At 41.0% G+C, this 22,485-nt stretch overlaps 1 protein-coding gene and 1 non-coding gene across 2 annotated transcripts; both read left to right on the forward strand.

Moving 5' to 3' along the window:
- Positions 1-5,076: 5,076 nt before the first annotated feature.
- On the forward strand, positions 5,077-21,138 carry SMG8 (SMG8 nonsense mediated mRNA decay factor). Its single transcript, XM_019982176.2, has 4 exons — positions 5,077-6,877; positions 7,464-7,609; positions 8,211-9,083; positions 9,687-21,138. The coding sequence occupies exons 1-4, from the start codon at positions 5,107-5,109 to the stop codon at positions 9,882-9,884; spliced, it is 2,988 nt and encodes a 995-aa protein (XP_019837735.2). The 5' UTR covers positions 5,077-5,106; the 3' UTR covers positions 9,885-21,138.
- LOC139177919 (U6 spliceosomal RNA) lies at positions 17,524-17,630 on the forward strand. Its single transcript, XR_011562378.1, has one exon. It is a non-coding gene; the product is annotated as a U6 spliceosomal RNA (small nuclear RNA).
- Positions 21,139-22,485: the final 1,347 nt, after the last annotated feature.

Below are 22,485 nucleotides of genomic sequence, written 5' to 3' on the forward strand. Positions count from 1 at the left end.
TGGACCACCAGGGAAGTCCCCATGCATGCCATGTTGAACATTCTTGAACATGTACATTTGTGCAAGAGTTACTTTAATGTGTATGTCTAGGACTGGAACTGTTAGGTGGTAAAGCCTGCCTGTTTTCTAGATAACTGTCAAACTAGTATTCCAAGTGGTTGTACAAATCAATGGTCCCTTCAGCAAAGTATGAGAGTTGTAACTCTTCTTCTAGGGAGTCTTTTCAACTTAGTTTTTTAATATTTTGTTTACTTAGGAAATTACACAAATGATGTGGTTAATATATACTATTGTTTTCTGGATTTGTAAGTCAAAGAATTGTTAATATTATAGCAGGAAAGTCACATACTAAACATAGGAAATAATGTACATGATGAGGATCACAACAGAATTTATGTGGATCAGTCAGTTCAGTCGCTCAGTCGTGTCTGACTCTTTGCGACCCCATGAATCGCAGCACGCCAGGCCTCCCTGTCCATCACCAACTCCTGGAGTTCACCCAGACTCATGTCTATCGAGTCAGTGATGCCATCCAGCCATCTCATCCTCTGTCGTCCCCTTCTCCTCCTGCCCCCAACCCCTCCCAGCACCAGAGTCTTTTCCAATGAGTCAACTCTTCGCATGAGGTAGCCAAAGTACTGGAGTTTCAGCTTTAGCATCATTCCTTCCAAAGAACACCCAGGGCTGATCTTCTTTAGAACGTGGATAAATATGTACAATTTCTTATTTTAGTTTCTAAAGAAGAGGAAGAGAATCTGGACATACAGAAGTAGAGAAGGAAACAAGTAAAAACCAAATAGACAAAATTTGAAAGCCCACTTCCAGTCCTTTCTAAATTCTTGTTAGCAAATAAGTATTGCCTGAGAAGAATTTCCCAAAGCCTAATATAGCTTAATATATCAAAAATAGCAGCACCAGGACCTAGGGCTTTGAGAATTCTTTTCCCCCAGTTTTCTTGAGATATAATTGACATATGACCTTATATTAGTTTAAGGTATACAACATAATGGTTTGATATATGTATCTATTGCAAACTGATTTCTACAATAAATTTAGTTAACATCAGTCACCTCATATAGTTACAGGCTTTTTTCTTTCAAGAGAACTTTTAAGATTAGAAAGAAAAATTAGAAAATAGAGATGTAAAAATAAGAATATAAAAAAACAATAAAATAACATATTCACCCAAAAACCTGCATACAGATGTTTATAGGAGCTCAATTCATAATTCCAACACTTGCAAGCAATTAAGATGTCTTTCAGTAGGTGAATGGATAAACTGTGGTACATCCAGATAATGAAATATTATTCAGCACTAAAAAGAAATGAGCTAGCAAATCATGAAAGACATAGAATAAACTTAAGATGCATATTACTAAGTGGAGGAAGCCAATCTGAAAGGCTACACACTATATGTATGATTCCAGCTGTATGACATTCTGGGAAAGACAAAACTATGGAGGCAGTAAAGATCAGGGGTTTGGGGGAAGGGGGGAATGAATAGGTAGAGCACATAGGATTTTTAGGGCACTGAAACTATTCTATAAGACACGTACATGGCAGATACAAGGCCTACATTTGTCTACACCCAGAATATGCAACACCAAGAATAGACCCTAATGTATGGATTTGGGGGTGATAATGATCTGTCAAAGTAGGTTCAGATATTGTAATAAAGGTATCACTCTGGAGCCTGGTGTTGATAGTAAAAAAAGATATGCCTGTGTAAAGGGTATATGGGAGCTCTCTATGCTCAATTTTGTTATAACCCTAAAACTGCTTTAAAATTTTTTGCTATAACCCTCAGTTCAGTTCAGTTCAGTCACTCAGTCGTGTCCGACTCTTTGCGACCCCATGAATTGCAGCATGCCAGGCCTCCCTGTCCATCACCAACTCCCAGAGTTCACTCAGACTCACGTCCATCGAGTCGGTGATGCCATCCAGCCATCTCATCCTCTGTCATCCCCTTCTCCTCCTGCCCCCAATCCCTCCCAGCACCAGAGTCTTTTCTAATGAGTCAACTCTTCGCATGAGGTGGCCAAAGTACTGGAGTTTCAGCTTTAGCATCATTCCTTCCAAAGAACACCCAGGGCTGATCTCCTTTAGAATGGACTGGTTGGATCTCCTTGCAGTCCAAGGGACTCTCAAGAGTCTTCAACACCACAGTTCAAAACCATCAATTCTTCGGCACTCAGCTTTCTTCATAGTCCAACCCTCACATCCATACATGACTACTGGAAAAACCATAGCCTTGACTAGACAGACGTTTGTTGGCAAAATAATGTCTCTGCTTTAACCCTAAACTGCTTTAAAATTTAAAAAATTTTTTAATTCTTTTTTTTTTCCAAAAATAGGGGAAAAGAGTAAAGAAAAAAAAGTCAATAAATCCCAACAAGTTTTAAACATTTTGGTGTATAATCCTCTGAGCCTAAGATTTTTTTGTTGATGTACCTCACAAATCTTTCAAAATCACTGGCTTTCTTTCTTTTTTTTTTTTTTTACTGGCTTTCTTTTCCACTGATATGAGTCAAAAAAGAAATCTGTTCACCTTGCTTTGAAAGATGTTTTTAAGGTGGTGCTTCTCAAACTATACTGTGTACAAATTATTAGATTTAGTTGTAATGCATGTTCTGATTAGTAGGTCTCGGTGGGACCTAAGAGTCTGTATTTCTAACAAGTTCTTTCTTTAGTCTACACTTTGCTGGGCTTCCCAGGTGGAGCGGTGGTTCGATCCTGGGTCAGGAAGATCTCCTAGAGTGGGAAATGGCAACTCACTCCAGTATTCTTGCCTGGAAAATTCCATGGACAGAAGAGCCTGGTGGGCTATAATCCATGGATTGCAGAGTCAGACCCAGTTGAGCATGGATGCACTCTCTCTACTGGCACTACATCTTGCACAACAAGGTTCTAGAGCTTAAAGAAAAATATTTTTATTTGTGTACTTTTGATAAAGTCATTTGACACTGTGGAATTTTTGTATTCTGTGAACTACACATTTAACTGCTTTCAAAATGCTCAACACTGCTAATTATTAAAGAAATGCAAATCAAAACTACAGTGAGGTATCACCTCACACTAGTCAGAATGGCCATCATCAAAAAGTGTACAAATAATAGAGACTTCCCTAGCAGTCAAGTGTTTAAAACTCTGAGCTTCCACTGCAGGGGATGCAGGTTTGATCCCTGGTCAAAAAAATAAAAATAAAAAATTAAAGCTACAGAGTGTGTAGGGAATACTCCTACACTATTGGTGGACATGTAAATTGGTGCAGCTACTATAGAAAATCAGTATGGAGGTTTCTTCAAAAACAAAATATTTCCAACGGGGAAGAAGGAAGGGTGGGTGGGGATTAAAAAAACTCCCAGCAATCCCAATTCTAGGCATATATCCAGAAAAGATGGAAACTCTAATTCAAAACTAATTTAAAAAGATACATGCACCCCCAATTGTACTATTTGCAATTATCAAGACATGCAAGCAACCTGAGTCCATCAACAGAGAAATGGATAAAAAAGATCAGATGTGTGTATATATATATACACATGCATAAAATGGACTATTACTTGGCTATAAAAAAGAATGGAATATTGCCATTTGCAGTAACATGGATAGACCTAGAAATTATCATACTGAGTGAAGTAAGCCAGACAGAAAAAGACAAACATTAACACTCATATGTTGAATCTAAAAAAGAATACAAATGATCTTATTTACAAAACAGAAACAGACTCCTCACAGACAGAGAGAACAAATTATGGTTACCAAAGGGGAAGTGGGGGGCGGGAGGGAATAAATTAGGAATATGGGATTAACAGATACACACTACTGTATGTAAAGTAGATAAGCAAGGATTTACTGTATAGCACAGAGAACTATATTCAATATCTTATAATAATCTATAATGGAAAAGAATCAGAAAAAATATGTGAAAGTGAAGTCGCTCAGTCCTTTCCGACTCTTTGCGACGCCATGGACTGTAGCTCACCAGGCTCCTCGGTCCATGGGATTTTCCAGGCAAGAGTACTGGAGTGGGTTGCCATTTCCTTCTCCAGAGGATCTTCGACGGATCAAACTCGGGTCTCCAGCATTATAGGCAGACGCTTTACCATCTGAGCCACCAGGGAAGCTATAATGAAAAAGAATCAGAAAAAATATGTAAACAATCATTTTGCTGTAAACCTGTAACTAATGCAACATTGGAAATCAACTATACTTCAATAAAAATAAAATAAAACCACTACTGGTAGTGAAAAAAAAAAGTTGGAGGTGAGTAGTGGTATGTCAGAAAGAAAATATGATGTAGAAAATGATTAAGAGATTAAATATGGTAAGAACAATTAAACTGTTGTAGATGCTCTATCGGAGAAGGCAATGGCACCTCACTCCAGTACTCCTGCCTCCAGTACTCCTGCCTGGAAAATCCCATGGACGGAGGAGCCTGGTGGGCTGCAGTCCATTGGGTCGAGAAGAGTCAGACACGACTGAGCGACTTCCCTTTCACTTTTCACTTTCATGCATTGGAGAAGGAAATGGCAACCCACTCCAGTATTCTTGCCTGGAGAATCCCAGGGATGGGGGAGCCTGGTGGGCTGCCGTCTATGGGGTCGCACAGAGTCGGACACGACGAAGCGACTTCGCAGCAGCAGCAGATGCTCTATAAATATTTGACATGAATTAAATCTAGCATAGTATGAATATAATTCCCTTTCAAAACCACTGCTTCTGCCTTTACCTTGCATGTAATTATTGTCATTTTGGAATTGTCACAATCACAACTCTCCTCTTCACTAAGGTGTTTTACAACTTCTAACATTTAACTCATTAAACATTTTGTCTATCAAGCAGAACAAAAACCCTAATTGCTTCCAAGTGTTTTTCTGATATTTCAATTCCTAGGGTCTCCTCCGACTAAGGAAAATCTTAAATCAGCAGTGATGTAAGACTGATAAAACCTTGGTGAAAAACTAGGACAGGAGAAGCAAGAGGCGGAACCTAAAGTGAGAGGAAAGCAGGGACTGGCGACGCGGAGGAGCGATTTCGACATTGGACGAGAGCCGGTTGCGTTTACTGGACGGACCGGAAGAACTCGCGAGTTGTCTCAGCACCATGGCGGGTCCCGTCAGCTTAAGAGAGCTTCTAATGGGCGCTTCAGCCTGGACAAGCTCTGAGAGTCCCGAGGGATCCCCTACAGAGGGTGGTGGGAGCGCGGCTGGCGGACCGGAGCCTCCTTGGCGGGAGGATGAGATCTGCGTGGTGGGAATCTTCGGCAAAACGGCTCTGCGCCTGAATTCCGAGAAGTTTTCACTTGTGAACACGGTGTGCGACCGACAGGTCTTTCCCCTCTTTCGCCACCAAGATCCTGGAGATTCGGGGGCTGGAATCAGGACCGAGGCTGGGGCCGTCGGGGAGGCTGGCGGAGCCGGGGACCCTGGGGCTGGGGCCGGGGCCGGGGCCGGGGATCCAGTTCGGGGAGGTGTAACTGCCGCGGAAGGCAACCGAACTGAGCCAGGTTCCCAGGATTACAGCCTTCTGCAAGCCTATTACAACCAGGAAAGCAAAGTTCTGTACCTTCTTCTTACTTCCATCTGTGACAATTCCCAGCTTCTGCGGGCTTGTCGGGCCCTTCAGAGCGGGGAAGCTGGAGGTGGCCTCTCTTTACCTCATGCAGAAGCGCACGAGTTCTGGAAGCATCAAGAGAAGGTGCAGTGCCTCAGTCTCCTTTACCTTTTCTCCGTCTGTCACATCCTGCTTCTGGTCCATCCCACTTGTTCCTTTGACATCACTTATGATCGAGTATTCAGAGCCCTGGATGGACTGAGACAGAAAGTACTGCCCCTTCTCAAAACAGCTATTAAGGATTGTCCAGTTGGTAAAGACTGGAAACTAAACTGCCGACCTTGCCCACCTAGACTCCTTTTCCTTTTTCAACTCAATGGAGCACTCAAGGTAGAACCCCCTCGGAACCAAGACCCAGCTCATCCAGATAAGCCCAAGAAGCATTCTCCCAAAAGGAGACTGCAGCATGCCCTGGAGGACCAGATCTATAGAATCTTCCGGAAGAGTCGTGTCTTGACTAATCAGAGTATCAACTGCCTCTTTACTGTACCTGCCAATCAAGCTTTTGTGTACATAGTTCCCGGAAGCCAGGAGGAGGATCCAGTAGGCATGTTGCTGGACCAACTTAAGAGTCACTGTACTGTGAAAGACCCTGAATCTTTGTTGGTCCCTGCACCACTTTCTGGGTCCAGGCGATACCAGGTGATGAGGCAGCACAGCAGACAACAGCTTTCTTTCCACACTGACACCAGCAGTTCCAGTTCTTCGGGGCAGCTAGTGGATTTCACGCTGCGAGAGTTCCTATGGCAGCATGTAGAGCTAGTACTAAGCAAGAAAGGTTTTGATGACAGTGTGGGCAGGAACCCACAGCCTTCCCATTTTGAACTTCCTACTTATCAGAAGTGGATCTCAGCAGCTTCAAAACTGTATGAAGTAGCTATTGATGGGAAAGAGGAGGACCCAGCATCTCCCACTGGGGAGTTAACATCTAAGATTTTAAGCAGTATTAAAGTCTTGGAAGGATTTTTGGATATTGACACAAAATTCTCAGAGAACCGTTGCCAAAAAGCTTTACCGATGGCCCATAGTGCCTACCAGTCAAATTTGCCTCATAATTACACAATGACTGTCCACAAGAATCAGCTTGCCCAGGCTCTTCGAGTGTACAGCCAACATGCTAGGGGTCCAGCCTTTCACAAGTATGCCATGCAGTTACACGAAGACTGCTACAAGTTTTGGAGCAACGGCCATCAGCTCTGTGAGGAGAGGAGTTTAACTGATCAACACTGTGTACACAAATTTCACTCCTTACCTAAATCAGGTAGCTAAAGTTTTCTTAGCATTTCACAATCAAAATTTGGGGCTGTGTTTGTATTCTTGTTTTCAGACAGTTTGTTCCCTATGTATTGACATTTTAAAAAGAGAGCCCTACAGAAATTTAGGTACATCAGATTTAAGTTTCCTCACCTGCTGGAAAAAGAAAAATCAGCTATGACTACTAATTACATTCTTGTATTTAAAGAACAAACCCTAGGGTATTAGTAAATGAGAACTGTTAAATAATACAGAGTTTCAGGCATTTCATATTAATGTTTTTACCTTGGAACTTTGTGTAAAATGAACAGAATGAGATGTATGGTCACTATGTTGATGATAAACTTTACTTAGAAATTCTAGAAGTTTATATTTAAAGTATGTTTTATTTCTATATATTTCCACTTGCTGCTTCTGTTAGGTGTGTTTAATCAAGTGTTTGTGGGTTTGTGTTTGTGTGTTGAGGGTTTTTTTTTTCCCCTCCTCATTTCCAAAGAACTCTTTGGAGAAATTTGAGGGTTAGGTACAATTGAATGCAGAATAAATGTGGGTCTGCATTGTATGTAAAATGAATAATGACTTATATTTTGCAGGAGAAAAACCAGAGGCTGATAGAAATCCTCCTGTGCTGTATCACAATAGCCGAGCTCGATCCACTGGCGCCTGTAACTGTGGAAGGAAACAGGCACCCCGAGACGATCCCTTTGATATCAAGGCAGCTAACTATGACTTTTATCAGGTAGATTCTGCATTTTTTTTCTTCCTCTTCTCTCTGTCTCTTTAGCTAACTACCATCTGAGTAAAAATGTATCTTTTCAGAAGCAAAATGTCTATTAATAGATAAGTCAATGTCACTTGCAGTGTGATATGTGATGAGAAAATTCTTTATATATGTACTTATTTGCTTACCCGTTAACTGTCGATTCTTGCTTTTTAGTGTGAAGAACGTGTTGTTTTCTTTTATTTATTTTTGGCTGCCCTGGGTCTTCGTTGCTTTGCGCTGCTTTCTCTAGTTGCAGGGAGTGGCTGCTATGCTTCATTGTGGTGCTCGGGCTTCTCACTGTGCTGGCTTCTCTTGCTGCGGTGCACAGGCTGTAGGCACACAGGCTTCAGTAACTGCAGCACACGGACTCAGTAGTTGTGGCACACGGACTCAGTAGTTGTGGCACACGGGCTTAGATGCTCCACGGCATGTGGAATCTTCCCAAACCAGGGATTGAACTCATATCCCCTGCATTGGCAGGCAGATTCTTATCCACTGTGCCACCAGGGAAGTCCAAGAATGTTTGCTTTCCATGAAAGGTTCACAGGATTTGTTTGTTTGTTTCCTTCCTCCATAGCTTCTGGAAGAAAAATGTTGTGGAAAATTGGATCACATCAATTTCCCAGTATTTGAACCAAGTACTCCAGATCCTGCTCCTGCCAAAAATGAATCATCTCCTGCTCCCCCAGATGCAGATGCTGATAAACTTAAAGAGAAAGAACCTCAAACCCAAGGAGAGAGCACAAGCCTGAGTTTAGCTTTGAGTTTAGGCCAGTCTACTGATAGTTTAGGTACCTATCCAGCCGATCCACAAGCAGGAGGAGATAATCCAGAAGTTCATGGCCAAGGTGAAGTAAAAACTGAGAAGAGACCAAACTTGGTTGATCGGCAGGCATCCACAGTTGAATATCTCCCAGGCATGCTTCATTCAAATTGCCCCAAAGGTCTCCTACCCAAATTCTCCAGCTGGTCTTTGGTTAAACTAGGCCCTGCTAAGTCTTACAACTTTCATACTGGTTTGGACCAACAGGGCTTCATTCCAGGAACAAACTATCTTATGCCCTGGGACATTGTCATCAGGACTAGAGCTGAAGATGAAGGAGACTTAGACACGAATTCTTGGCCTGCTCCAAATAAGGCTGTTCCTGGTAAGAGAAGTGCAGTTGTCATGGGCAGAGGAAGACGGCGAGATGACATAGCGCGAGCATTTGTGGGCTTTGAATACGAAGACTCTCGAGGTCGAAGATTTATGTGCTCAGGACCTGACAAAGTAATGAAAGTAATGGGAAGTGGCCCCAAGGAATCAGCTTTAAAAGCCCTGAATAGTGACATGCCCTTGTATATTCTGTCATCCTCTCAGGGTAGAGGGCTGAAACCACATTATGCTCAACTTATGAGGCTTTTTGTGGTGGTTCCTGATGCTCCTTTGCAGATAATCTTAACGCCTCAGGTAAGAAATATAACTTTTTGTGTTGTTAGACAATCATGTTTGTTGTTTGTTTCGATTGTTTGAAAAAAAGGACAGGGTATCAAACTAATTAAACAGGTCTTAATTTTAAATACCTCTTACATTAATAACTAATTTCTGTTTCTTAAAAAATAAATTGTAGGTGTGTTAATCAGTTCACACCATCAATTCACATCATTTAGTTAGAGGCAGAACTTGAAATTAAAAATCTGTAGAAAAGCAGGATAATATTTGAGATTATTTAATATCAGATATGATTGAAATCAGGAGTGTACCTGCTTATGTGCTCTTTGAATCTGTCCTTGGTTTAGGCACTTAACCTTTCTTTTTCTTTTTTTTTTTTCTTTTTTTAATTTGTTTATTTAGCTGCATGGGGTCTTGGTTGCAACTCACAGTCTCTCTAGTTGCAGTGCAAGGGTTTAATTGCCCCATTGCATGTGAGATCTTAGTTCCCCAATGAGGAGTACAACCCTCATCCCCTGCTTTGCAAGGCAGACTCTTAACCACTGGGCCACCAGAGAAGTCCCTTTCAGATGTTTCTTATTGAAAAAATGTTAAAATAATCATATAACCTGTGTTTTTCAGGTTCAGCCAGGCCCACCACCATGTCCAGTATTCTACCCAGAAAAGCAAGAAATCACTCTCCCACCTGATGGCCTCTGGGTTTTGAGGTTTCCTTACGCCTACGTGACTGAGCGAGGACCTTGTTTCCCTCCGAAGGAAAACGTGCAATTGATGAGTTACAAGGTGCTCCGTGGGGTTCTTAAAGCGGTAACACAATAAGTGTTTTCCAGCCAGCACAGTCCTGAACTTGAGCTGGGTTTTGCTTTTGGTGTGTACTGCAGGATCTTTTTTGGTGTGTAATACTGTGTTTTCTTGAGCCCAAAATATGTTTTGGTTACAGAAGTTCAGTATTTGGACAGTAATTGTTCCACTGTTTCTTGATATTGTTGGTATTTATTGTAAATGGGGGTATAACTTAATAAATGTTTATTCTAGAAAAGGACGTAAATACATGGTTGATACCTCTATTTTCTCATTTCTGTTTTACTGTCCATAATAAAAAATATTTCTGTTATAACTGAATATCCCATTATCATGTTGAGCCAGAGGTTTGTTTTGTTCTGTTTTGTTTTTTACTGAAATAATGTTTTAGCTGGAATTTTCCTTAAAACACTGCTCCTGAAATTATATTCAGAACAAGATGATCCAGTAGGTTATCTGGTAATTGTATGAGTACTTAATTGCAAAAAGTGTTCTATATTGTTTGGCTCATAGTTTTGGTACCTGAGTTACATTGCTTTGTTCTCACCGTTTCATTCTTGGACTGATGAGATACCATATTTTTTAAAAACTTTATTTATTGTTTTATTTATTTATTTTTGGCTGTGCTGGGCTGTTTTTTAGTGCTTTTGCGAGAGCTTTCTCTCGTGTGGCGAGGTGGGGCAACTCTTCCTCGCAGTGGCTTCTCTTGTTGTGGAGCACAGGCTCTAGGCCTGTGGGCTTTCGTAGCTGTGGCTTGTGGGCTCAGTGTTTGCAGCTCTTGGGCTCCAGAACACAGGCTTAGTGGTTGTGGCACACGGCCTTAGTTGCTCAGTGACTTGGGATTTTCCCCGACCAGGGATCAAATTAGTGTCCCCTACGCTGGCAGATGAATTCTTATCCACTGCGCCACCAGGGAAGTCTGAGATACCATTTTTTAAATGAAGTTTTAAATAACTAAAACCTATTTGTCCAAAATATTAGTACACATTTTATTCATTGAAAATTGCTGTACTGTGAAACAGTTTGCTAAGTGATACAAATTCTATCAGTTCATATCAGTATTAACTTTCACCATCAAAATAGTGACACTGACTTATCACTAGCTAAGTTGTGCAAAATAAGTTAGTATACCAAAATTCTAGTGTAATTGATTATATTTTCCTAGACATGTTGGTTTTGAAATGCAGAGCAAATAGAATTGGCGATTTTAATACTGTATATGAAATGTAGTATTTGATTAACACATCTTGCTACCAGACCAGCATAAAACAGTTACTTAGGTTTTGATTAGATCTTAAATTTTCAAACCTATAGAGAAAAACATATAACTAGCAGCCAATTTAAACCTGTAATTAATTAGGTGTCTTTTTATACCTATTTTGGACTTCCCTGGTGGCTCAGACAGTAAATACCTATTTTACTGTAGTTTTGTTGGGAGAATCTGAGCCAATATGAAAGTTAGTCTACATTTTTTCATCCTGTCCTTATTTTTCATCCTTTTCCCTTATATCATTCATTCTTTTTATATCAGTTTTAAAAATCCCAACTACTGTTGTATTAATTGTAGTTCTTGGTTGTTGCATTTGAGAAATATGGCTAGATTTTTCTGTAAGTAAGTGTTAGTCGCTCTGTTGTGTCTGACTCTTTGCAACCCCATGGATTGTAGCCTGCCAGGCTCCTCTGTCCATGGAATTCTTCACACAAGAATACTGGAGTGGGTAGCCATTCCCTTCCCTCGGGGATCTTCCCAACCCAGGGATCGAACCCGGATCTCCTCATTGCAGGCAGATTCTTTGTCATCTGAACCACTAGGGAAGCCCATTGTTCTAAGACTTGACTTAGAGGCTATTAAAAAAAGACTTTTACTTAGGTTGTGTAAACTTGTAGGTCAAAGGAACTTAAAAAAGTAGTTTATGAGAACAAATAGGTTTCAGAAGAGCAAACCTGTGACTTTTTTGCTTTCTTTCCTTGCTGATGTCATTCTTCACTGAACGACTTCACTGCTTAAATTAGAAAGTGATTTTCCCTGATTACATTTGGTTACAGAGGCAACCCTAATTTAAATTTCTGTAGCATTTTTAAATACACATCTTTAAAATATTTACAATGTGTTAGATTCTGGTGTACAGCAAAGTGATTGAGTTATGTGTGTGTATATATATCAATGTATATATATATCCTTTTTTGCATTCTTTTCCATTATGGTTTATTATAGGATATTGAATATAGTCCTTGGTGCTATGCCTTGTTGTTTATCTGTTGTTCCTTTTTTATTTTTGGGCTACACCACAAGGCTTGTGGGATTTTGCTTAGTTCCCTGACCAGAGAGTGAACCCCGGCAACAGGTGCAGAATCCTAACCATTGCACCTCCAGGGAAATCTCTATTTTATATATAGCAGCTTGTATCTGCTAATTCCAAATTCCTAGATTATTCCTCTTGTGCACCCTTACCTCTTTGGTAACCATAAATTTGTTTTCTATATCTGTGAGTCTATTTCTGTTTTGTAAATGAGTTCATTGTATCATGTTTTAGATTCCATTTCTTCATTTCAGTTCAGGTGCTTAGTGGTGTCCCACTCTTTGTGACCCCACGGACTCTTTGCAACCTCATGCAGCACATCAGGCCTCCCTGTCCATCACCAGTTCGCGGAGCTTGCTCAAACTCATGTCCATTGAATCAGTGATGCCATCCAACCATCTCATCCTCCGTCATCCCTTTTCCTCCTGGCCTCAGTCTATCCCAGCATCAGGATCTTTTCAAATGAGTCAGCTCTCCGAATCAGGTGGCCAAAGTATTGGAGTTTCAACTGCAACATCAGTCCCTCCAATGAATACCCAGAACTAATCTCCTTTAGGATGGACTTGTTGGATCTCCTTGCAGTCCAAGGGACTCTCAAGAGTCTTCTCCAACACCACAGTTCAAAAGCATCAATTCTTCGGTGCTCAGCTTTCTTCACAGTCCAACTCTCACATACATACATGACTACTTGAAAAACCATACACTTCACTACATGAACCTTTGTTGCCAAAGTAATGTCTCTGCTTTATAATATGCTGTCTAGATTGGTCATGACTTTCCTTCCAAGGAGGAAGCGTCTTTTAATTTCATGGCTGCAATCACCATCTGCAGTGATTTTGGAGCCTAGAAAAATGAAGTCAGCCACTGTTTCCACTTTTTCCCCATCTATCTGCCATGAAGTGATGGGACCAGAGGCCATGATCTTAGTTTTCTGAATGTTGAGCTTTAAGGCAACTTTTTCAGTCCTCTTTCACTTTCATCAAAAGGCTCTTTAGTTCTTCACTTTCTGCCATAAGGGTGGTGTCATCTGCATATCTAAGTTTCTTGATATTTCTCCCGGCAATCTTGATTCCAGCTTGTGCTTCCTCCAGCCCAGCGTTTCTCATGATGTACTCTGCATAGAAGTTAAATAAACAGGGTGACAATATACAGCCTTGACGTACTTCTTTTCCTATTTGGAACCAGTCTGTTTTTCCATGTACAATTCTAACTGTTGCTTCCTGACTTGCATACAGGTTTCTCAAGAGGCAGGTCAGGTGGTCTGGTATTCCCATCTCTTGAAGAATGTTCCACATTTTATTTTATTTTATTTTATTTTGAATGTTCCACATTTTATTGTGATCCACACAGTCAAAGGCTTTGGCATAGTCAATAAACCAGAAATAGATGTTTCTCTGGAACTCTCTTGCTTTTTCTATGATCCAGTGGATGTTGGCAGTTTGATCTCTGGTTCCTCTGCCTTTTCTAAAACCAGCTTGAACATCTGGAAGTTCATGGTTCACATATTCCTGAAGACTGGCTTGGAGAATTTTGAGCATTACTTTACTATCGTGTGCGATGAGTGCAATTGTGCAGTAGTTTGAGCATTCTTTGGCATTACCTTTCTTTGGGATTGAAATGAAAATGGACCTTTTCCAGTCCTGTGGCCACTGCTGAGTTTTCCAAATTTGCTGGCCTATTGAATGCAGCACTTTCACAGCATTGTCTTTTAGGATTTGAAATAGCTCAACTGGAATTCCATCACCTCCACTAGCTTTGTTTGTAGTGATGCTTCCTAAGGCCCACCTGACTTCACATTCCAGGATGTCCAGCTCTAGGTGAATGATCACACCATCGTGATTATCTGGGTCGTGAAGATCTTTGGCATAATCAATAAAGCAGTAATAGATGTTTTTCTGAAACTTTTGCTTTTTCTATGATCCAATGGATGTTGGCAATTTGGTCTCTGGTTCCTCTGCCTTTTCTAAATCCAACTTGAACATCTGGAAGTTTATGGTTCACATACTGTTGAGGTCTGGCTTGGAGAATTTTGAGCATTACTTTGCTAGCGTGTGAGATGAGTGCAATTGTGCAGTAGTTTGAGCATTCTTTGGCGTTGCCTTTTTTTGGGACTGGAATGAAAAATGACCTTTTCCAGTCCTGTGGCCACTGCTGAGTTTTCCAAATTTGCTGGCATATTGAGTGCGGCACTTTAACAGCATCACCTTTTAGGATTTAAAATAGTTCAACTGGCTTTGTTTGTAGTGATGCTTCCTAAGGCCCACTTGACTTCGCATTCCAGGATGTCTAGCTCTAGGTGGGTGATCACACCATCGTGATTATCTGCGTCATGAAGATATTTTTTGTACAGTTCTTCTGTGTATTCTTGCCACCTCTTCTTAATATCTTCTGCTTCTGTTAGGTCCATACCATTTCTGTCCTTTGTTGTGCCCATCTTTGCATGAAATGTTCCCTTGGTATCTCTAATTTTCTTGAAGAGATCTCTAGTCTTTCCAATTCTGTTGTTTTCTTCTATGTCTTTGCAGTGATCGCTGAGGAAGACTTTCTTATCTCTCCTTGCTGTTCTTTGGAACTCTGCATTCAGATGCGTATATCTTTGCTTTTCTCCTTTGCTTTTCGCTTCTCTTCTTTCACAGCTATTTGTAAAGCCTCCCCAGACAGCCATTTTGCTTTTTTGCATTTCTTTTCCATGGGGATGGTCTTGATCCCTGTATCCTGTATAATGTCAAAAACCTCCGTCCATAGTTCATCAGGCACTCTATCTATCAGATCTAGGCCCTTAAATCTATTTCTCACTTCCACTGTATAATCATAAGGGATTTGATTTATGTCATACTTGAATAGTCTAGTGGTTTTCCCTACTTTCTTCAATTTAAGTCTGAATTTGGCAGTATGGAGTTCATGATCTGAACCACAGTCAGCTCCTGGTCTTGTTTTTGCTGACTGTATAGAGTTTCTCCATCTTTGGCTGCAAAGAATACAATCAATCTGATTTCCGTATTGACCATCTGCTGATAGCCATGTGTAGAGTCTTCTCTTGTGTTGTTGGAAGAGGTGTTTGTTATGACCAGTGCGTTCTCTTGGCAAAACTTTATTAGCCTTTGCCCTGCTTCATTCCGTACTCCAAGGCCAAATTTGCCTGTTACCCCAGGTGTTTCTTGACTTCCTACTTTTGCATTCCAGTCCCCTATAATGAAAAGGACATCTTTTTTGGGTGTTAGTTCTAAAAGGTCTTGTAGATCTTCATAGAACTGTTCAACTTCAGCTTCTTCAGGGTTACTGGTTGGGGCATAGACTTGGATTACTGTGATATTGAATGATTTGCCTTGGAAATGAACAGAGATCATTCTGTCATTTTTGAGATTGCATCCAAGTACTGCATTTCAGACTCTTTTGTTGACCATGATGGCTACTCCATTTCTTCTAAGGGATTCCTGCCCACAGTAGTAGATATAATGGTCATCTGAGTTAAATTCACCCATTCCAGTCCATTTAGTTCACTGATTCCTAGAATGTCGATGTTCGTCTTGCCATCTCCTGTTTGACCACTTCCAATTTGCCTTGATTCATGGACCTAACCTTCCAGGTTCCTATGCAGTATTGCTCTTTACAGCATAGGACCTTGCTTCTATCACCAGTCACATCGACAACTGGGTATTGTTTTTGCTTTGGCTCCATCCCTTCATTCTTTCTGGAGTTATTTCTCCACTGATCTCCAGTAGCATATGGGGCACCTACTGACCTGGGAAGTTCCTCTTTCAGTATCCTATCATTTTGCCTTTTCATACTGTTCATGGGGTTCTCAAGGCAAGAATACTGAAGTGGTTTGCAATTCCCTTCTCCAGTGGACCACATTGTGTCAGACCTCTCCACCATGACCCGCCCATCTTGGGTGGCCCCACACAGCATGGCTTAGTTTCACTGAGTTAGACAAGGCTGTGGTCTGTGTGATTAGATTGATTAGTTTTCTGTGATTATTGTTTCAATGTGTCTGCCCTCTGATGCCCTCTCGCAACACCTACCATCTTACTTGGGTTTCTCTTATTGTTCTTTTTTATTCCAGACACTCAGTGAAAATGAAAGTCACTGAGTCGTGTCCAGCTCTTTGCAACCCTGTGGACTATACAGTCCATGGACTTCTCTGGGCCAGAATACTGGAGTGGGTAGCTTTTCCCTTCTCCAGAGGATCTTTCCAACCTAGGGATCGAACCCAGGTCTCCCACATTGCAGGCGGAGTCTTTACTACCTGAGCTACAAGGGAAGCCCAAAATGAAAGTCTCTCAGTCCTGTCTGACTCTTTGTGACCCCATGAACTATACAGTCCATGGAGTTCCCCAGGCCAGAATACTGGACTGGGTAACTTCTTCCCTTTTCCAGCGGATCTTCCCAACCCAGGAATTGAACTGGGGTCTCCTGCATTGCAGGTGGATTCTTTACCAACTGAGCTATCAGGGAAGCCCCCCAGAAACTCTTAGAGTACTATGTCACCATAGTTGCTTGTTACTTCCTTTTTCCTACAAAGTTATATGTACTTACTTGAGTATTGAGTGCCTTCTATCTTTTATCCTGGTTATTTTGTCAGCATGAAAGCAAGATTACCTTGTTTACATGCATGCTGCTGAATCTCTTCAGTCCTGTCCTACTCTTTGCGATCCTATGCCTTGTGGCCTACCAGGCTCCTCTGTCCATGAGATTTCCTAGGTAGGAATACTAGAGTGGGTTGCATGCCCTCCTCCAGGGGATCTTCCCGATCCAGAGATCAAACACATGTCTCTTTACATCTCTTGCATCATCAGTTCAGTTCAGTTCAGTTGCTCAGTCGTGTCTGACTCTTTGCGACCCCATGAACCGCAGCATACCAGGCCTCCCTGTCCAACACCAGCTCCCAGAGCCTACCCAAACTCATGTCCATTGAGTCGGTGATGCCATCCAACCATCTCATCCTCTGTCATCCCCTTCTCCTCCTGCCCTCAATCTTTCCCAGCATCAGGGTCTTTTCAAATGAGTCAGCTCTTTGATTCAGGTGGCCAGAGTATTGGAGTTTCAGCTTTAGCGTCAGTCCTTCCAATGAACACCCAGGACTGATCTCCTTTAGGATGGACTGGTTGGATCTCCTTGCAGTCCAAGGGACTCTCAAGAGTCTTTTCCAGCACCACAGTTCAAAAGCATCAGTTCTTCAGCACTCAGCTTTTTTTTATAGTCCAACTCTCATAACCATACATGACTTCTGGAAAAACCACAATCTTGACTAGATGGACCTTTGTTGGCAAAGTAATGTCTCTGCTTTTTAATATGTTGTCTAGGTTGGTCATAACTTTCCTTCCAAGGAGTAAGCGTCTTTTAAAAAATTTCGTTTAGTGCTCGCTTCGGCAGCACATATACTAAAATTGGAACGATACAGAGAAGATTAGCATGGCCCCTGCGCAAGGATGACACGCAAATTCGTGAAGCGTTCCATATTTAAAAAAAAAAAAAAAAAAAAAATTTCGTTTAATTTCATGGCTGCAATCACCATCTGCAGTGATTTTGGAGCCCCCAAAAATAAAGTCTCTCACTGTTTCCACTGTTACCCCATCTATTTGTCAGGTGGGCTCTTTACCATTAGTGCCACCTGGTAAGCCCAAACTAGTTTATAATCCCACTTAAAACAATTTTTGTTTTTGAACATACTTTTGTTGTTTTTGGAAAAGTAATATGTATTAATTGTATCTGTTATTAAAAATTTATTTTTTAAACAAAGATAAGAATATGTTACCTGAAGTTCCACTGCTTTGCTAGTGCTCTGTTAACCATTGGCAGCATTTTAGTGAATATCCTAAACATTGTATACATAAAGGCACCTTTGGATATGTATTCTTTTTTTTTGGTGGGGCCAAGTCATGCAGTAGTGAGATCTTAGTTCCCCCTCTAGGGGTCTACCCCAGGTCCCTGGCAATGAGAGTGTGAAGTTCTAACCACTGGACTGCCAGGGAATTCCCTGGATATGTATTCAGTTTTATATAATTGCAATCAGAATATATCTTGTTCTATAATTTACTTTTTTTTTTTCACTCTACAGTGTGTGGTAGACTTTTTTCCTGTCAATAAATGAAAGTATTATTAATGGATGCATTGTTTTCTCTTATCAAGATTTATATAATCTGTCCTTTATTTAGGTTCTTTTAAATTTAGAATTTCTATGAACTATGGAATACCATGGTGCACACATCTTTTATTAATACTTGTGAAATTTTCTTGGCAGAGTAAACTCTTAGGCCTCGAACTGATGCATCAAGGGATATACACATTTTACATTTTGATGTATATTGCTAAATTGCCCTGGAGAAATTTGAACCATGCTCTAACCTAGTACTATCAGATTCCCATTGTCAGAGTTGAGAATCCAAATGGCAGTGTGCCATTTGCACACTAGCTGTTTGTTTCAGCAGTTTTCTTATTTAGAATAGTATTACACTTTAATTTATCAGTTCCTTTAGAACTTGGGTAGTTTGAGCATTCTTTGGCATTGCCTTTCTTTGGGATTGGAATGAAAACTGACCTTTTCCAGTCCTGTGGCCACTGCTGAGTTTTCCAAATTTACTGGCATATTGAGTGCAGCACTTTTAACAGCATCATCTTTCAGGATTTGGAATAGCTCAACTGGAATTCCATCACCTCCACTAGCTTTGTTCGTAGTGATGCTTTCTAAGGCCCACTTGACTTCACATTCCAGGATGTCTGGCTCTAGGTCAGTGATCACATCATCGTGATTATCTGGGTCGTGAAGATCTTTTTTGTACAGTTCTTCTGTGTGTTCTTGCCACCTCTTCTTAATATCTTCTGCTTCTGTTAGGTCCATACCATTTCTGTCCTTTATCGAGCCCATCTTTGCATGAAATGTTCCCTTGGTATCTCTAATTTTCTTGAAGAGATCTCTAGTCTCAAAATTCTCCAAGCCAGGCTTCAGCAATATGTGAACCGTGAACTTCCTGATGTTCAAGCTGGTTTTAGAAAAGGCAGAGGAACCAGAGATCAAATTGCCAACATCCGCTGGATCATGGAAAAAGCAAGAAAGTTCCAGAAAAACATCTATTTCTGCTTTATTGACTATACCAAAGCCTTTGACTGGGTGAATCACAATAAACTGTGGAAAATTCTGAAAGAGATGGGAATACCAGAACACCTGACCTGCCTCTTGAGAACTCTGTATGCAGGTCAGGAAGCAACAGTTAGAACTGGACATGGGACAACAGACTGGTTCCAAATAGGAAAAGAAGTACGTCAAGGCTGTATATTGTCACCCTGCTTATTTAACTTATATGCAGAGTACATCAGGAGAAACGCTGGACTGGAAGAAGCACAAGCTGGAATCAAGATTGCCGGGAGAAATATCAATAACCTCAGATATGCAGATGACACCACCCTTATGGCAGAAAGTGAAGAGGAGCTAAAAAGCCTCTTGATGAAAGTGAAAGTGGAGAGTGAAAAAGTTGGCTTCAAGCTCAACATTCAGAAAACGAAGATCATGGCCTCTGGTCCCATCACTTCATGGGAAATAGATGGGAAAACAGTGGAAACAGTGTCAGACTTTATTTTTTTGGGCTCCCAAATCACTGCAGATGGTGACTGCAGCCATGAAATTAAAAGACGCTTACTCCTTGGAAGGAAAGTTAAGACCAACCTAGATAGCGTATTCAAAAGCACAGACATTACTTTGCCAACAAAGGTCCATCTAGTCAAGGCTATGGTTTTTCCTGTGGTCATGTATGGACGTGAGATTTGGACTGTGAAGAAAGCTGAGTGCCGAAGAATTGATGCTTTTGAACTGTGGTGTTGGAGAAGACTCCTGAGAGTCCCTTGGACTGCAAGGAGATCCAACCAGTCCATTCTGAAGGAGATCAGCCCTGGGATTTCTTTGGAGGGAATGATGCTAAAGCTGAAACTCCAGTACTTTGGCTACCTCATGCGAAGAGTTGACTCATTGGAAAAGACTCTGATGCTGGGAGCGATTGGGCGCAGGAAGAGAAGGGGACGACAGAGGATGAGATGGCTGGATGGCATCACTGACTCGATGGACGTGAGTCTGAGTGAACTCCGGGAGTTGGTGATGGACAGGGAGGCCTGGCGTGCTGCAATTCATGGGGTCGTAAAGAGTCAGACACGACTGAGCGACTGAACTGAACTGAACTTAGAACTTGGGTAAATGCCTTCTGGTCTCAATGATATATGTTCCTAGTCAATTGCATCTGCTTGTAGAACACTAATAATTTGGGCAATGCATCTGTAGGTGGGGTTGAAATTACAAGTTAATGAGTTATTTGACTAGCATGAATGTTCTTTTCACTATACTGCATCCTGGATCTGCTACCTCTGAAATGCTTCAATAGACACTTTTTAAGTGGGGATTTCCTTAATATTATCTTCAAAGGGCAAGACTATTTTCCAAATCTTTTTATTTTTCAGATGATCAATACTTTTAGAAGATCCAGCCCCTTGAACTGAGTTAAGATTCGTGACCTTGTTAAACAATCAGCAGTAGCTATATTGTCTTGGCAAACTGCTTAACCTATCCAGGTAGCAGTTTTCTCGTCTCAGTGAAACAGGCCAGTGATTTCTGATACTCTTTTCTTTTTCAACCCTTTCCCCCATGACACTTGATTTCTTGTGCTCATTTCCTTTCTTGGTTTAAAAGATGTCTTATTAATTTTGGCACCCCTATAAATTCCCATCAAAATATGGCATTCGTCTTGGAAGACTTCTCTCATCATATTGGTGCAATTTTTAAAAGATGCCTTTCTTCTGTTACACTTCATTTGTTCTTTCATTAATGTTTCATTGGAAGTTTTGGGCCTCCAATAAGGCATATGTACTCCGGCTTGGTTATTTATTTTGAATAATTCTGTATACTGTCCCCAAATTTGTTGGTAATGTTTTAGAGAAGTGAGAAATGGAATATTTCCTGCCATATCAATAAACAAAGGATGTTACCGTCATTGGCAGTTGTAGCCACTGTGGGTGGTGAGCTGGTGAGCCCTGAGGGAATGAAGGAAGGAAAGAATACCTCCATCTAGCAGCCATCAGTCTGCAGCCACTGCTTATGGTGAGCCCTGAGGAAACTCAGGATGTTTGGAAGACACTGGATACTGCCCCCAGATAGCTGAGGTACATATCAAAGAAATGATTTCAGTGAGCCAGACTCTTGCATGTTCCCATATATAGAAAGGCACTGAATTCCTTAACTTGGAATATCTGGTTTTCTTTTGAGGTTCAGACTACCTGCCCTTTGTGGCAAAACTTCTATATAACCTGGCTCCAACCCTCCCCTCCTCAGAGCAATTCTCACAGGGTTATCTCCCGGGCTTGAAGTCTTAAAATTCTTTCTCCCCATCCCCCACCCCCAATAAAACATAACTCTCAACTTTTATGTTGTGAATTTAAGTCCACAGAAGGAAAGAATTCTATCTTTTGATATAACACTTTACTTATATAGGATATATATACACACACACACACATTTTTTTTTTACACTGGCTATGCTGTGCAGCTTGCAGAATTGAACCTGGGCCACAGCAATGAAAGCATTGAATCCTAACAAGTAGGCCACCAGGGAACTCTCTAGGTTACTTTTAATACTTTGATTTTACTTCCTTAGATCCTCAAAACACTGCTTTGAGGTTAGATGTTATTATCTCAAGTTTTATAAATGTGAAACTGAGGCCAAAACTAAGTGATATGCCCAAAGTCACTCAGTTTGTAAATGGTATAGCTGTGTCTATGGGTTCTAAGTTCAAAGCTCTATCTGACTAATGGTACCTCTATAGTTGAAGGTTAGTCTTAGTTACATATTTTTTTCCCTGGTAGTATTTATCATATACTTGTTGTTTAGTCTCTAAATCATGTCTGACTCTTTTGTGACCCCATGGACTGTAACCTGCCAGGCTCCTCTGTCAATGCAATTTTCCAGGCAGGAATACTGGAGTGGGTTGCCATTTCCTCTTCCAGGGGATCTTCCAGACCCAGGGATCGAACCTGAGTCTCCTGTTTGGTGGCAGATTCTTTACCATTGAGCCACCTGGGAAGCCCTAATCATATATATATGTCTGTACTAATCATAAAATAGTCATCAAATTTAAAGAAAATTGCTGTCAAGTGACATTTTAGAAGAGGGAAACAAACATGAGCACAGCAAATCTATAGGATATAATTTGACAGCCCTAAACAGATGAACAGGGAGGCCTGGCATGCTGCGATTCATGGGGTCGCAAAGAGTTGGACACGACTGAGCAACTGAACTGACTGAAACAGATACTTTCCCTAATTCCTAACAAAGCAGTAGTTTT

This window comes from Bos indicus, chromosome 19 (assembly GCF_029378745.1).
Source record: "Bos indicus isolate NIAB-ARS_2022 breed Sahiwal x Tharparkar chromosome 19, NIAB-ARS_B.indTharparkar_mat_pri_1.0, whole genome shotgun sequence".
Taxonomy (NCBI): domain Eukaryota; kingdom Metazoa; phylum Chordata; class Mammalia; order Artiodactyla; family Bovidae; genus Bos; species Bos indicus.